This window comes from Chiloscyllium plagiosum, unplaced genomic scaffold (assembly GCF_037043375.1).
Source record: "Chiloscyllium plagiosum isolate Xiang-an unplaced genomic scaffold, Cpla_swu_hap1 HiC_scaffold_30, whole genome shotgun sequence".
NCBI lineage: Eukaryota > Metazoa > Chordata > Chondrichthyes > Orectolobiformes > Hemiscylliidae > Chiloscyllium > Chiloscyllium plagiosum.
In genome coordinates this window covers 25,676,127-25,691,494 of record NW_028270168.1, presented here as the reverse complement: position 1 = coordinate 25,691,494, position 15,368 = coordinate 25,676,127, and the positions used below count along the sequence as shown (strand labels likewise).

At 40.2% G+C, this 15,368-nt stretch overlaps 1 protein-coding gene across 1 annotated transcript in view; it reads right to left on the bottom strand.

The window, feature by feature from the left end:
- The window catches only part of fndc5a (fibronectin type III domain containing 5a), a 106,916-nt gene extending 92,240 nt beyond the window's left edge, over positions 1–14,676 (bottom strand). The window contains exon 1 of the mRNA XM_043717634.2: positions 13,068–14,676. Coding sequence (XP_043573569.1) covers positions 13,068–13,146 — 79 coding nt within the window. The 5' untranslated portion in view covers positions 13,147–14,676. The remainder of the gene's footprint in view (positions 1–13,067) is intronic.
- Positions 14,677–15,368: the final 692 nt, after the last annotated feature.

Below are 15,368 nucleotides of genomic sequence, written 5' to 3'. Positions count from 1 at the left end.
GCTGACCTTCTTTGCAAGGGCATATTCTAGAATGGGATGTATAACAGTCTCGTCTTCCCAAAAGCTGCTTCGAGAGCAGTGTGACGTTTTGCAGAGAATCCAGGCATATATGAAGAATCTCCTCACCTCCAGCCAAGCTAGGTCTTGGTGCTTGTTAGAGTTATATTTGTTACTTTCCAATCCAAGGGGACAGTCCCAGGATCTATAGGATTCTGGAAGATCAAAATCAATGCCTAGCTGGTTAACTCAAAGAGATCACATTGCTGTGGCAACATACACATAGTTATTGTAATTCAGAGATATTGTAGTGTCATGCACATGGCACTGCTGTGAACATTTTTAATGTAATTTCAAAGTGTATGTTTTTAAAGGATGACTCATATGGCCAAAATTAGCAATGAATGCAAATTAGCTGGCTGGCTAGAGAGAGAGAGAGAGAAACCCGCGCAATATCACATCGACTGATGCAAAGGTAACTTCAAACAACACGCTCTTCAAAAGTGGGAAACAAGCAAGTCAAACAGACTAAACAGTGATTTCACCTGATCGACTAGGAATCCCTCCTGGTTTTAGTGGATAGATTTCAGGTTGTTACTCTGTCTGGTTCATTGCATTGTGAATGCATCTTCCATGTTCATCAGTTTTGTGGAAGGACTCAAACTCTGTTGCTAACTCTTTTATAACCCTAGGATATGGGCCATCAGGTCTCAGGGATTAGTCAGCTTTTAGTTCTATTAATATCTCTTTTTTTTTGATAATAATAATTTATTTAAATTCCTCAATCTAACAAGACACTTGTTTCCTCACTTCACCTGGCTTTTCTTTGTTTTTCTCCTCCCCCTCCTCCCCCACCATGAAATCAGTAAAAAAGCATTCATTTAGTGATTCTGCCATATACTTATCCTCCATTATATTTTTGGTCATCTTTGCCTTCTTCACTAATCTCTTCCTTTCTCTTACAATCAGTGTTGAAGTAATTTGTTAGTTTGCTCTTATTTCATGTTCTCTTTCTTTACCAATTTATTGCTTGTCATTTTCTGAATTTCTATAATTCTCTCAGTCCTTTAGCTTACTAAATATTTTGGGCAATATTGTAATCTCTTCTTTTAATGTAATATTTATTTAAACAATACATTCACTATGTAATGAATAATCATTGTGAATTATTAATTGAATGATCAACTTTTATTCATTTCTCAATTAACCATATGCCTTTCTCGACTATTTAGTTGCTCTCGTTTTAATCTCAACTAAGTCGATCTTAAACTCAATGTAAAATTCAATCATTTAACAAACGCACATAAACAATTGTTCCTTCACTAAGAAGTTATTAATTCATTATTTTTCATTGTACAATAAGTTAGCTAGTCTTTAACTGGTTCCAAACATATCTGATCTAAATAATTATGCAGAATGCACTTCCTAAGCAAATTCTCCATTTTCTTCCTGCATGCTTAGTTTGTCAAGTCCATATGAAGATTAAATTTCCCCATGATCCCTGTAGAAACCTTGTTGCATTCACCTTTTAATTTCCTGACTTAGACAATGTCCATGACGGGGCACTTAGCTCTGTTGGCTAGACTTCTAATGTATAGTACAAAATGATATTAATATTGTGGGTTTATTCCTTCTCTGGTGGAGGTAAACTTGAGACCTATGTCCTCACTCTCCCTCTGAAATTTGAAGGCAATGGAAAGTCTTCTGTAACAAAAACCACCAAAGAAAATGGTTCAGGATGAAACATCAGCTGACATGAGCTGAAGTGCATTCCCCGGAGTGGAAGCGTCCATAACTAGAGAGCATATGGTTAAGGTGAGAGGGGAAAGGTTTAAAAAGGGACCTAAGGGACAACCTTTTCACACAAAGGGTGGTGTACGCCTGGAATGAGCTGCCAGAGGAAGTGGTAGAGGATAGTACAATTACCCATTTAAAAGGTGTCTGGATGGGTATATGAATAGGAAGGGTTTACAGGGATATGGGCAAAATGCTGGCATATGGGATTAGATTAATTCAGGATAGCTGGTCCACATGGACGAATTGGACTAAAGAGCCTGTTTACCACTCTTACTCAATGACCTGCATGGGGCACAGCGGTCACAGACTCTGTCCAACACTACAACTTTCATTAATGGCCTTATAAATTACTCCCATTAGTATTTGGCAGCATTGTTGACTATTTGTTTCACCCAAACTGCCTTGGTATTCTAAGCCAAGAACTTTGCTGTCATCATCCTATCCTTTATTATCAGGGTACCCACTTCTCCTTTTAAATTTCACTTTTCTCTTCCAAAAGAGAAGTGGCCAGGAGTATTAGTTCCCAATCTTGGTCATTCTGCAAACATATCTGCATTTGGATGTAGGTTTGCTCGCTGACCTGGGAGGTTCATTTTCAGACACTTCGTCACCATTCTAGATAACATCTTCAGTGAGCCTCTGGACAAAGCACTGCTGATGTTTCCTGCTTTCTATTTATATGTCTGGGTTTCTTTATGTTGGTGATGTCATTTCCTGTGGCGATGTAACTTCCTATGGTGATGTTATGTCCTGTTCTTTTTCTCAGGGGTGGTAAATCAGGTCCAAGTCCATGTGTTTGTTGATAGACTTCCGGTTGGAATGCCATGCTTCTAGGAATTCTCGTGCATGTCTCTGTGTGGCTTATCCTAGGATGGATGTGCTGTCCCAGTTGAAATGGTGTCATTCCTCATCTGTATTTAAGGATACTAGTGAGAGTGGGTCATATCCTTTTGTGGCTAGTTGGGGTTCATGTATCCTGGTGGCCAGTTTTCTGCCTGTTTGTCCAACGTAGTTTTTGTTACAGTCCTTGCATGGTACGTTGTAAATGGCATTAATTTTGATGTCAGGGATCTCTGATATCAGGGTTCTTAGCAGAAACAGTAATGCAGAGACTCAAACAAATAGCTCTGCCAACCATGTAACCCAAACTTTGGGTCCGCTATGTGGATGACACCTTTGTCATCACTAAATGAAACAAATTAGAGGAAACCTTCAAGACCATCAATAATACCCTTACTGGCATAAAACTCACTAAAGAGGAGGAAAACAACAACAAACTGCCATTCCTAGATGTTCACAGTAAAGCGAACAGCCAATGGGCAACTTCAAATCAGTGTCTACAGGAAAACAACATATACGGACCAAATATTGAACTACAGAAGCAATCATTCCAACATCCACAAATGAAGCTGCTTTAGAACATTATTCCAATGAGCCACTACACACTGCTGCACAGAGGAACTATGCAGAGCAGAGGAAAATCACCTATACAGTGTATTCAAAAAGAACGGGTACCCAATGAACACAGTCCGCAGATTTCTCAGCAACAATCCCAAACAAGCAGACAAAATGTCCAGAAACTCTAAGCACTCTCCCCTATATCAAAGACATCTTGGAAATGATTGCCAGACTACTCAGCCCCCTTGGCATCATGGTGGCTTGCAAACCCACCAACACACTAAAACAGCAGCTGATGAATTTGAAAGCCCCTATACAAACAACAAGCAAAACTAATGTCATTTACAAAATACCATACAAGGACTGTAACAAACACTACATTGGACAAACAGGCAGAAAACTAGCCACCAGGATACATGAACATCAACTAGCCACAAAACAACATGACCTTCTCTCACTAGTATTCTTAAATACAGATGAGGAAGGACACCACTTCTACTGGGACAACACATCCATCCTAGGACAAGCCGAACAGAGACATGCACAAGAATTCCTCAAAGCTTGGCATTCCAACAAACACATGGACTTGGACCCGATTTACCACCCCCGAGAGAAAGAACAGGAAATGATATCGCCATAGGAAATGACATCACCACAGGAAATGACATCACCAACACACAGAAACCCAGACAAATAAATAGAAAGCAGGAGTCATCAGCAGTACTTCATTCGGAGGCTCACTGAAGATGTTACCTAGTAAGGTGACGAAACGTTTGAAAATGAACCTTCCAGCTGAGTGAGCAAACCTATATCCAGAACCTCAACCTGAAGTTACAAATCTTCTCAAAACTCGCTAATGTCTTCATTTGTCTCACCCATTCACATATAGCCCTTAACTTTTTTTTCTCTTTTCCTAATGTCATTTTAGTCCCAATGCCATATTATTTTTGTTAAGCTGTCTATCTGTTCTTAACCCATTCTGCTTACTTTTATCAAAATTATTGCACTGTTTAAGCTCTTTGATAGCCCTTGAATGTACAATGACCTGGACTCACCCAGGCTTACTTCATTTGTCTAATTTAATTTGGGGGCCATGATGTGGAGGTGTTGGTGTTGGACTGGGGTAGACAAAATTAAGAATCATACAACACCAGGTTAGAGTTCAACAGGTTTATTTGGAAGTACAAGCTACCTGATGAAATAAACCTGTTGAACTATAACCTGGTGATGTGTGATTTTTAACTTAAGTTGGGAGGGTAGCTATGTGCAGTTTGATCGCACACCAGTTCAAAAATGTGAACCCAATAAACATTGAGTGACTTTATTTCAGTTATAATTTGTCATCTATAATTTCTGTGGACTATGAAGTAAAATAGAGGTCATCTTAATGCCTATTATAGCTAATCTAACCTTTGTGCGCTAATGCTGTCAAGGCTGTACGTGCTGATATACCTGATTTACACACCTGGAGTTAATGAGCCTGCGAGAGTTCTCACCCACTGTGGGCAACTTCTGACAGTTCTATTTGGGGAGTGGGGGTGGGGAACAAACTTGATGGAATTAAGTACCAATCGGGCACTTTTACAGTCATTGTTGGACTTTCTTCTGAATTAAAGACCGCAGAAATGGAAATCCAGTCAATTAGAAACCAGCCTCTCCTCATCAATGTCAGCACCACTGGGATTAAGCTTTAGATGGCGTCCACCATCCACTTTGGGCTGCATTCACAAGCAACCCAATTGTGAGATGACACTAAGCTGATGAGCTGTGGGTTGCCACCGGCCTCACACCATCCCCGGGCTAAGCCTCGATCAGGAGGACTTGGGAGCTGTGGCACTGGTTGGATACCCAATAGCTGGAGGCTTGAGATCAATGAGGGACTCCATGACTAAGATGAGTGAGGCAGGATGGAAATCATGGGAGAGGGCTAGGTGGTTTGGAGGCAAAGGCAGGGAATTGGCTTTCAGTGAATGCCATTTCTCTGATGCCAAATACTTGGCAACAAGGGACTGCACCACCAGAAGGCCAGTAAGACTTTTACAAGAGTTTACGAGACTGCTTTTAGACATGAGGGAAGGCAGTGCAACTGTCATTTAACCCTAAACCACTACTAATTACCATGATTCCACTGCCATTTAATGTCAATTGGCTGTTAATGGCTGTATTTCTTATAATCATAGAATCACTACAGTGTGGAAGCAGGCTATTCAGTCCAATGCGTCCACAGCCTCCGAAGGACATCCCACATAGAACCTCTCCCCTACCCTATCCCTGAACCCTGCATTTCCCATGGTTAATCCACCTAGCCTGCACATCTTTGCATACTATAGACAATTTAGCATGGCCAACCCACCCTAAACTGCACATCTTTGGACTGTGGGAGGAAACCAGAGCACCTGGAGGAAACCCACATGGACACGTGGAGAATGTGCAAACTCCACACAGACAATTATCGGAAGGTGGAATTGAACCTGGGTACCTGGCACTGTGAGGCAGCTGTGTTAACATGCCACCATGTACCCCTGCCAGCAGTTGGGATTTCCAGGTCAGGTTATTCCTTCCCTCAAATTAATTTGGGATAATTCCTTAGTGCTGGGAATGCAGCGGAGGTAGTCATGTCCAACTCTCCCATCAATCAGTCCCTAACCTCATCTCCCCCATTGTCATGCCCACTCTGGTTCAATTAATTTCACCCAATGGTTTTGAGAGAAACAAAATCATAGTTGCCAGATTCTCTGTGACATCTCATGTTATAGTTAATTAGAGAGGTTAAATAGATATTCAGTAACTGAACTTTGTCTGTGCTTCGGTACCCTATAAAAAGACTGGATAGATAATATCACTAACTGTCATCATAGAGATGGGCTCTTCAACTCATCTGTATCAGATGATTTGTATCTGGATTTGAATGTTCACTGAAAAGGAACAGCTATGTTTCACATCACTAACCAATTCCATCATTAACCAACTCAGCACATTATAGAGAGAATAAATACTTTCAACATGCAAATGCTTCATCAAAACATCACAGTAAAGATGAATAAACAATTAATATATTACACATATTTCCTATTATTACTTTTATGATCAATTTCCATGAATTGAAACAATTTTAATGCATTTTGAAAATAAGCTGCTAATTTTATTCACATCTATCTAAACTGAACAGAGTGTTGCCAAATTTGGCGTTTTACATTAAGCACCCAATTAAATTAATGAGATCCATCATTACGCGTTTCATGAAGGAATTAGTTGTAAATTTAGTTCATAAAAATCCACTCATAAATGCTCACAAAGCAAATCTGTTGTGCACCCTTTCAGCACTGATGTAATTCGGAGTCTATTTACAAAACCATGTGACTTTCCGGATCTTACACACAATCGCTCAAAGAAAATAAATGCTATATTATTGTTGTTTCATTTCACTGTCTAATTAATTTGTCGATAGATCATACTTCAAAATCAGCTTGAAACACTAATTTACTTAATGCTTTAAACTCTACTCCCATGGCCTTATCAATAAAATTAATTTAGACAGAAGTATAAAGTTGATAGATCTCTTGTTTACTCTTTTGGAAAATGATTAACACACTAATTACAGTATTCTAAGTTTTCATTTACTCAACACTGTGATTGAAGTGCCAATCACATCATTTGTTGTACCACTTCTTTTTTATTTTGGAGAATAAGAATTAAATTCTTATTTCAGAATTACTGGATGAATGTAAACTGTTTGGAATAAATATTCTGAAGCTTTCAGAGGTAATTCAAGAAGTTCTGCACTGCTTATTATTTCTTTGAAGATTAAGTTATTGCATCTGCCAATCAAGTACGCTGATGCTTTTCTTAACATGGTGAATTGAATTTAACATTAAATGAGCAATGCCAAGAAAAGCTTATGAACAATACAATATCCAACAACTGCAAATCAGAGATAAAGTATACTCAAATGAGCTTTGACAAATTCCTTGGTGAAATAGTCCTCTTTCAATTTAAAAGTTCCTAGCTGTTATTATAATACAGAGAGTACCACAAACTATCAAAACAATAGATTGTGAACGTTTCAGCCAGTTTCAGTTAAAAACAGTAAAACTAGATGCATGCAATGCTGTTTGAATGGTATAATACTGTACAGTAAAGATCATTGTATTGACAGAATCCCTTCAACTGATATTTCACTGTTAATTCATAGAGATTTCCTCTATGACAAAAGCATGTTAGATTCAAGAAATGAACAACGGCACTTCTGTATATCATGCGATCTCAAACTGGTGGTAAAGCACACTAGTGCCATGGTAAATTAGTATAATGTATTAACCATATGAAAGTGCATGCGAAATATACCTAAGAAGTACAAAATGAGATAAAGCTGAGCTATATCACCTCTTCAATTTAATATTTAAATTTCATTAATAACATTGATGCACTTGGGAAATTTTAATAGCTTCTACATCAAAGTTGCATTTTAATTTTCAATTGCACATAAATATAGCTTTCTTGGTCTATAGCGTGTTGAGGTCATATGGCATCAGAGATATCATCCCAGATTAAAACTAATCACATAAAAAAATCTTATATCAACACTGCTTCACAGAAATGGTGAATACCCAAAATCAATGTCATTAAAGTATTATTTCCCTAAAAATAAAAATTAAATTTATGAACAAGTATAGACATTGAACTCTGTGCATATTGTTGGTATTCATGCAAATTGATAATTCATGACATTTATTTTTGAAGTTAAAACATGCCTAGTTATTCATATGTTGCCATACTGTAATCATTGTTATCACTGGAAATATTTTTACTGTTAAGTTTGTGATGAATTTGAGTGCATTATAAGAAAGTTTATTTCGTCAATAAATTATCAAACTCTATGTATTTTTAAAATCAACCTGTTGAGGTGTATTAGACACATCTTTGGGGCAGGTGGGACTTGAATCCAGGAATTATCTGATTCAATTTAAAAATATCACAAATAGGAAGGAGATTGACTTGCAGATATTTCAGAAGTAAAGTGTGCTTTCTGTAAACTGAATGAGCAATCATGATTCTGTAAATATACTCGTGGGGCAATGAGGGAGCTTAATAGCAAAAGTCTGAATTTTACAGGTAAATCACTGACACTTTAGCATAGAGTCATAGAGCCATAGAGATGCATAGCATGGAAACAGACCCTTCGGTCCAACCCGTCCATGCCGACCAGATATCCCAATCTAGTCCCACCTGCCAGCACCCAGCCCATATCCCACCAAACCCTTCCTATTCATATACCCATCCAAATGCCTCTTAAATGTTGCAATTGTATCAGCCTCCACCACTTCCTCTGTCAGCTCATTCCATACACGTACCACCCTCGGTGTGAAAACGTTTGCCCTTAGGTCTCTTTTATATCTTTCCCCTCTCACCCTAAACCTATGCCCTCTAGTTCTGGACTCCCTGACCCCAGGGAAAAGACTTTGTCTATTTATCCTATCCATGCCCCTCATAATTTTGTAAACCACTATAAGGTCACCCCTCAGCCTCCGATGCTCCAGGGAAAACAGCCCCACCCTGTTCAGCCTCTCCCTGTAGCTCAGACCCTCCAACCCTGGCAACATCCTTGTAAATCTTTTCTGAACCCTTTCAAGTTTCACAACATCTTTCCGATAGGAAGGAGACCAGAATTGCACACAATATTCCAACAGTGGCCTAACCAATGTCTTGTACAGCCGCAACATGACCTCCCAACTCCTGTACTCAATACTCTGACCAATAAAGCAATGCTCATTATCTTCATTGTTCCTTTCATATGGGGATATTTTTCAATTGAATGTATATCATCGAGTTATAGAACGGTGTAGACCCTTCAGTCTGACTCATTCATGCCGAGCAGATATCCTAAATTTATATGGTCCCATTTGCCAGCAATTGGTCCATATTCCTCTAAACCCTTTCTATTCATATATCCATTCGGATGCTTTTTAACTGCTGTAATTTTGCCAGCCTTCACCATTTCCTCTGATAGCTCATTTCATACGTGCACCACTCTTTGTGTGAAAACATTGCCCCCGGAGACTGGTTAGCAAGGTTAGATCTCATGGAATACAGGGAGAAATTGCCATTTGGATACAGAACTGGCTCAGCGGCACGGTGGCACAGTGGTTAGCACTGCTGCCTCACAGCGCCTGAGACCCGGGTTCAATTCCCACCTCAGGCGACTGACTGTGTGGAGTTTGCACGTTCTCCCCGTGTCTGCGTGGGTTTCCTCCGGGTGCTCCGGTTTCCTCCCACAGTCCAAAGATGTGCAGGGTCAGGTGAATTGGCCATGCTAAATTGCCCGTAGTGTTAGGTAAGGGGTAAATGTAGGGGTATGGGTGGGTTTCGCTTCGGCAGGTCGGTGTGGACTTGTTGGGCCGAAGGGCCTGTTTCCACACTGTAATGTAATGTAAAAAATGTAAAAAAAAAGTAGAAGACATAGGGTGGCAGTAGAGGTATGTTTTAGAGACAGGAGGCCTGTGACCAGTGGAGTGCCACTAGGGTCGGAGCTGGTCCATTACTTTTCATCATTTATATGAATGAGTTGGATGTGAGCATAAGAGGTATAGTTAGTAAGTTTGCAGATGACGCCAACATTGAGGTGGATTGGAGAGCAAGGAAGGTTACCTCAGATTGCAACAGGATCTTGATCAGATGGGCCAATGGGCTGAGAAGTGGCGGATAAAGTTAATTTAGATAAATGTGAGGTGTTGCATTTTGGGAAAGCAAATCTTAGCAGGACTTATACTCTTAATGGTAAGGTCCTAGGGAGCGTTGCTGAACAAAGAGACCTTGCAGTTCAGGTTCATAGCTCCTTGAAAGTGGAGTCGCAGTTATATAGGATAGTGAAGAAGGCATTTGGTATGCTTTCCTTTATTGGTCAGGGGTTGGGAGGTCACGTTGCGGCTGTACAGAATGTTGGTTATGCCACTTTTGGAATATTGTGTACAATTCTGTTCTCCTTCCTATTGGAAGAATGTTGTGAAACTTGAAAGGGTTCAGAAAAGATTTACAAGGATGTTGCTAGGGTTGGAGGATTTGAGCTTTAGGGAGAGATTGTGTAGGCTGGCGCTGTTTTCCCTGGAGTGTCAGAGACTGAGGGGTGACCTTATAGAGGTTTATAAAATCATGAGAGGCATGGATAGGATAAATAGACAAAGTCTTTTCCCTGGGGTGGGGGAGTCCAGAACTAGAGGTTTAGGGTGAGAGGGGAAAGATATAAAAGAGACCTAAGGGGCAACTTTTTCATGCAAGGGTGGTATGTGTATGGAATGAGCTGCTAGAAGAAATGGAGGAGGCTAGTACGATTGCAACATTTAAAAGGCATCTGGATGGGTATATGAATAGGGGTGGCATGGTGGATCACGCTGCCTCACAGCGCCAGGGACCCAGGTTCGATTCCAGCCTTGGCTGACTGTCTGTGTGGAGTTTGCACAATCTCCCTGTGTCTGTGTAGGTTTCCTCCGGGTGCTCCGGTTTCCTCCCACAGTCCAAAGATGTGCAGGTCAGGTGAATTGGCCATTCTAAATTGCCCAGAGTGTTAGGTGCTTTAGTCAGAGGGAAATGGATCTGGGGGGGTTACTCTTCAGAGGGTTGGTGTGGACTTGTTGGGCCGAAGGGTCTGTTTCTACACTGTAGGGAATCTAATCTAATCTAGGAAGGGTTTGGAGGGATATGGGCTGTGTGCTGGCAGGTGGGACTAGATTGGGTTGGGATATCCAGTCAGTATGGATGGGTTGGACCGAAGGGTCTATTTTCGTGCTGTATATTTCTAAAACTTGGGTCCATTTTATATCTATCCCCTCTCACCTTAAACCTAGTTTTAGACTCCTCTACTCTAGGAAAAAAAGACATTGTCTATTCAACCTATCCAGGTCAATCATGATTTTATAAACTTCTATAAGTTCACCCTTCAGCCTGCTCCAGGAAAATAGCCCTAACCTATTCAGCCTCTCCCTACAGCTCAATCCCTGCAACTTTGGCAACATCCTTCTGTATCTTTTCTGAACCCTTTCAAGTTTCACAACATCTTTCAATAGCAGGGAGACCAGAAATCCTCCAGTAACTACATCAGTATTCAAAGCTAGCCACTATTGATACTGGTCTTAGAAGTATCAGCCTCCCCACCAGCAACATTTATTGATTAAGATTAAGGCCTCTTGATTCTGATGTATAAAACTTGACTATTTAATTATTTTCCAATATGAAGTAAACATTGCAAGCAATGATATTTATTATATATGTGCATGCACATGCAAATAAAACATACTTTGAACCATTATATAGTAAATTTAATAAGCTATGATTCCAAGTATTTCCATTTTTGATTTATATTAATTTGCATTATAAACAATCCATGTAGCTTCATTTACCATCATACATAATCACACTTAAAAAAAATTAATAAAATCCAATGGGTTATAATTCTTGGCTTGCTTTTAAAATGGTGTGATTACTACTTAAACTAAATATTGTTCTTAGAAGTGTGAGCTGACAGGCATATGTATATCATGAACCATCAATGTTTCAGGAAAAATGCCAGTGCATGTTTGGTAACAAAATACATTTTTCCATAATAACAACATGTTTTGAATATTGAACCTTTATATTTCTAGATAAGTATTTATAAAGTGAATGATTAGATGTTTGATAAAGTAAAGCAATGAGTACCTGATCGTATCACCCCTCTTCCTTTGCGTTTCTTACTTGCATATCCAAACACGTTACTTACGCTAAGTTGATAACCCTGCCCTTTACTATTTAGCGACTAACAATGTAATGGAAATAAGAAGCAGACGTTGCTCCATTGATTTATCCTTCATTATAATGCAACAACCTCCACCACTAGTCATCAACTCGAAGCTGCATTTTAGGTTGGTTTAAAACTGTGCAACATGCTGCAATTGGCAGTACTGTGGATAATCTTCTTACATTGCTTCCCTTTATGTTGTCAGAATGCACCAGTGCTGCATCTCATACTTTAAATGTTAAAATACAGGAAATGCAAATACAATATCATATCCAGACAAGTTATAAAAAATGAATCAATTTTCAGGTACGACTTTAAAAAAAAACTGATATTTCCTTCTAAAAGCTTCATGTTGAATTTTGAGTGCATCTCACTCTAGTGTACATGTGTTTAAGTTACAAGGACCATGTCGCCAAACCCGTTCGGTTCTGGATATTATTTGCAGTTTCCTGGCATTTGAACAAACGATCATGCAGGTGGAAACTACGCTGCGCTGTTGCAAGATGAAGCTACACAAGCAAAAGGAAGCGTGGCATTTTTTTTCCGTGTAAATGCCAGAGAAAAAAAATCCCGCTCCGCGTAAAATCAAGTCAGATATTTTGCCTTGGCGCAACATCCGTAGCTGTGAACCTTGTAGGGTTAAAAGAAAAACAAATCCAGGCCAGTTAGTTTCACAGCTCTGCTTCTCAACAAAGGGTATTACACAACCTAGATTTACAACTGACCAAGTGTGGGTGACAGTTTTGCTAAGATTTTATTCATTTTTAGTCGGTTGGCCAAATGACATACAATATGAAACCGAAAAAAGGCTAATTTGTCGGTGCAACTCCTTTTAAGACGAATACAACTAACTGGAAAGACTTTGAATAAGGCTTGGTTCAAGAAATAGGATTGATACTAATCTTCATATGACAGGATATCTCGTGGTACATTTTGACTGTTGACCACATACCTGATCCAAGCTTAATATTCTAGTACAGCTATTCCTATTGTATTTCTTGGGAGAATCTCTCAGGGAAGCTAAACCATGGTCGCGAATCGAACAGAAGAATTCTTGACAAACTCACTGCGGGGGCGCAGGAACAGCAGCAGACGCTGTTTGACTTACCCGCTGTGATCAGGCAGATGTTAAAATAGCTGAAAAACAGTAGCACAGTTGATCTCAGGTATACCAGAAAACGGCCCATTCCGTCAAATCCTGCCACGCATACTTGGAGCAAAAGAAAGCCCCCTCGACATCAGGGGTGTAGATCTTCACGTCCCATTGCGCTATAAACTGCAATGTAACTTCTCAGCGGCGAAGCCCATAGTATCCACCTCGGAGGAGCAAGACTACATTTCAGCACCTTGGACAGATCAACACTCGCCCCTCAAATGCTAATTCCAGATGTCGGTTTGGCGGCAAAGTTTTCCCTCAAATGCCCGGATCCTTGACAGGAGTAGGAACAAATGCAGCAATCTATCACCCACCCACAGCCAGTGCAGTCTTATCCCTGGAAGCGATCAGATTCCTGTCCCCAGCGCAGATGATCCGCCGCCGTGTTGCTGCGTTTGTGTCTTATTCACGGAGAGCGTAGAGTGCCAGCTACCGAGGAATGCAGGAAACAACAGGCTAATAGACTTCCCCAGCGTCCCAGCTGCCTCTCGGGTGCAGGGCTGCTCCCAACTTTGCAATGCCGACTGCACGTTTGGCGAGAATTTGCATATTAGGTACCGCACTTGGCAAAACAACGATTTATTTGTAAATAAAGATTCAAGAGTGATAAAATGTTTGTTCTCAGGTACATCTCATTGCAACAGCGGCTCTCAGTAATCGCGATTACACGGGGAGTTTGGCAGATTTCTCCAGTTTTAGTATCTTGGTCAGTTTTAGTATCTTGGTTATTCCCAGAAATAACCTTGAAAAGAGATTGCAAAAGTCAAGTGCCTGAGTTCGGCGAGTAAAAAAAAAACTCAATTAAAGGCGTCGCTTCAACTTCAGTAGGTAGCCGTTCCAGTCAGATTCTGTTTAAACCAGAACAGATTTGATCACGGTAAAGGTGAGCTTCGGCCCACGAGAAGTTTCCTACCTGGTACAAAACCTTCAGGAAATCTATCACGAAACGCTGCTGTCCTTGCAAACCAGCGGAAATCCATCATTCTTTCAACCCGAGTGCATTGTGAAGGAAGCACCACTGAGCTCTGAAATCCCAGCAACAGCAGGATTGTGAAACTAACCGGTTTAACAAGTATGCTAAGTAGCTATTCAACTAAAAAACAACTTCATTGTGTTACCTCAACTAAAAACCAACTTCATTTTCACAATGTTACTTGTACAGAAAGATGTAACATTGTAGGAGGCTATCACTGTCTAACCAGAGCGAAAAACGGAGGTTATGAGTAACACAATGGGTCAGTTGGTGGTAATGATGGCAAAATGGGTTAGTCACCTTAGTACCAACTCAATACATTAATACGGACATTTCCAGGTTGAAAGGAACCCGCCAGTGTTTGTCCAAAATGTCCACTTGATTCAAGCGATAGGTTTTCATTAAGATGTAGGATTGTCGTCGAACAACATAAATGCCAGGGTTAGTTGTGAATCTAGTAGGGGTTCGCTGGACACCACACATTATTTTTCTGAGCTGCAGCCGTTCGTCCTTGATCATGAACCCAAAGAACTGAGCTATTAATCACTTGCAAGTCAGTTTCCACCTTAAAACTGAAAACATTTGTTTCAAATCCAGAACGTTACTACTTTAAAAAAAAACATGGATTTGAGTATGATACAGTGAACGGATGGAACAGATCCATTTCTATCTCATTACTTGCAGAGAGAAAGAAGCTTCCAAGAACTTCAATTCAATAACCAGAGGCTCTAAAGACCAATTGAAGAGGAAAGGGCATGACTAAGAGGCAAAGAGATGAGCAGAGGACCTGTCCTGAGGGGCATCAGTATTACAGAGAGAAGCTGGGATGTTATGATGGCATATGAAAGCCTTGCAGAAAATGAAGATTTTGAAGAGGTTTCTCATAAATTGGAGAGGGGCCATTGCCAGCAGCATAATGACCAAAAAGTAGCATCTGATGATGGATGGAGGAAGCTGAGATGAATGGATGTTGGATGTTGGCCAAAAGGAAGATCACAAAGTAGGTTGTAAAGCAACAAGGCAGCAGCAAAATGCCTAATAACCATGGGAAATGATGCACTGATGATGTATGTATCACATGATTGTGTAGAGTCATCTGGAATACAACAACAGAAGCTGTACCAGATTCCCAGAGGAATGTGTGTGTCTACTAGACTAGGGAGATTTAAGTGCCTGCTGGACATGCACATGCACAGCACTGAATTGAGGGGTGCGTAGGTAAGGTTATTATATTTTACATTAGGATTAATCCTCTGCACAACATTGTAGGCCGAAGGGCT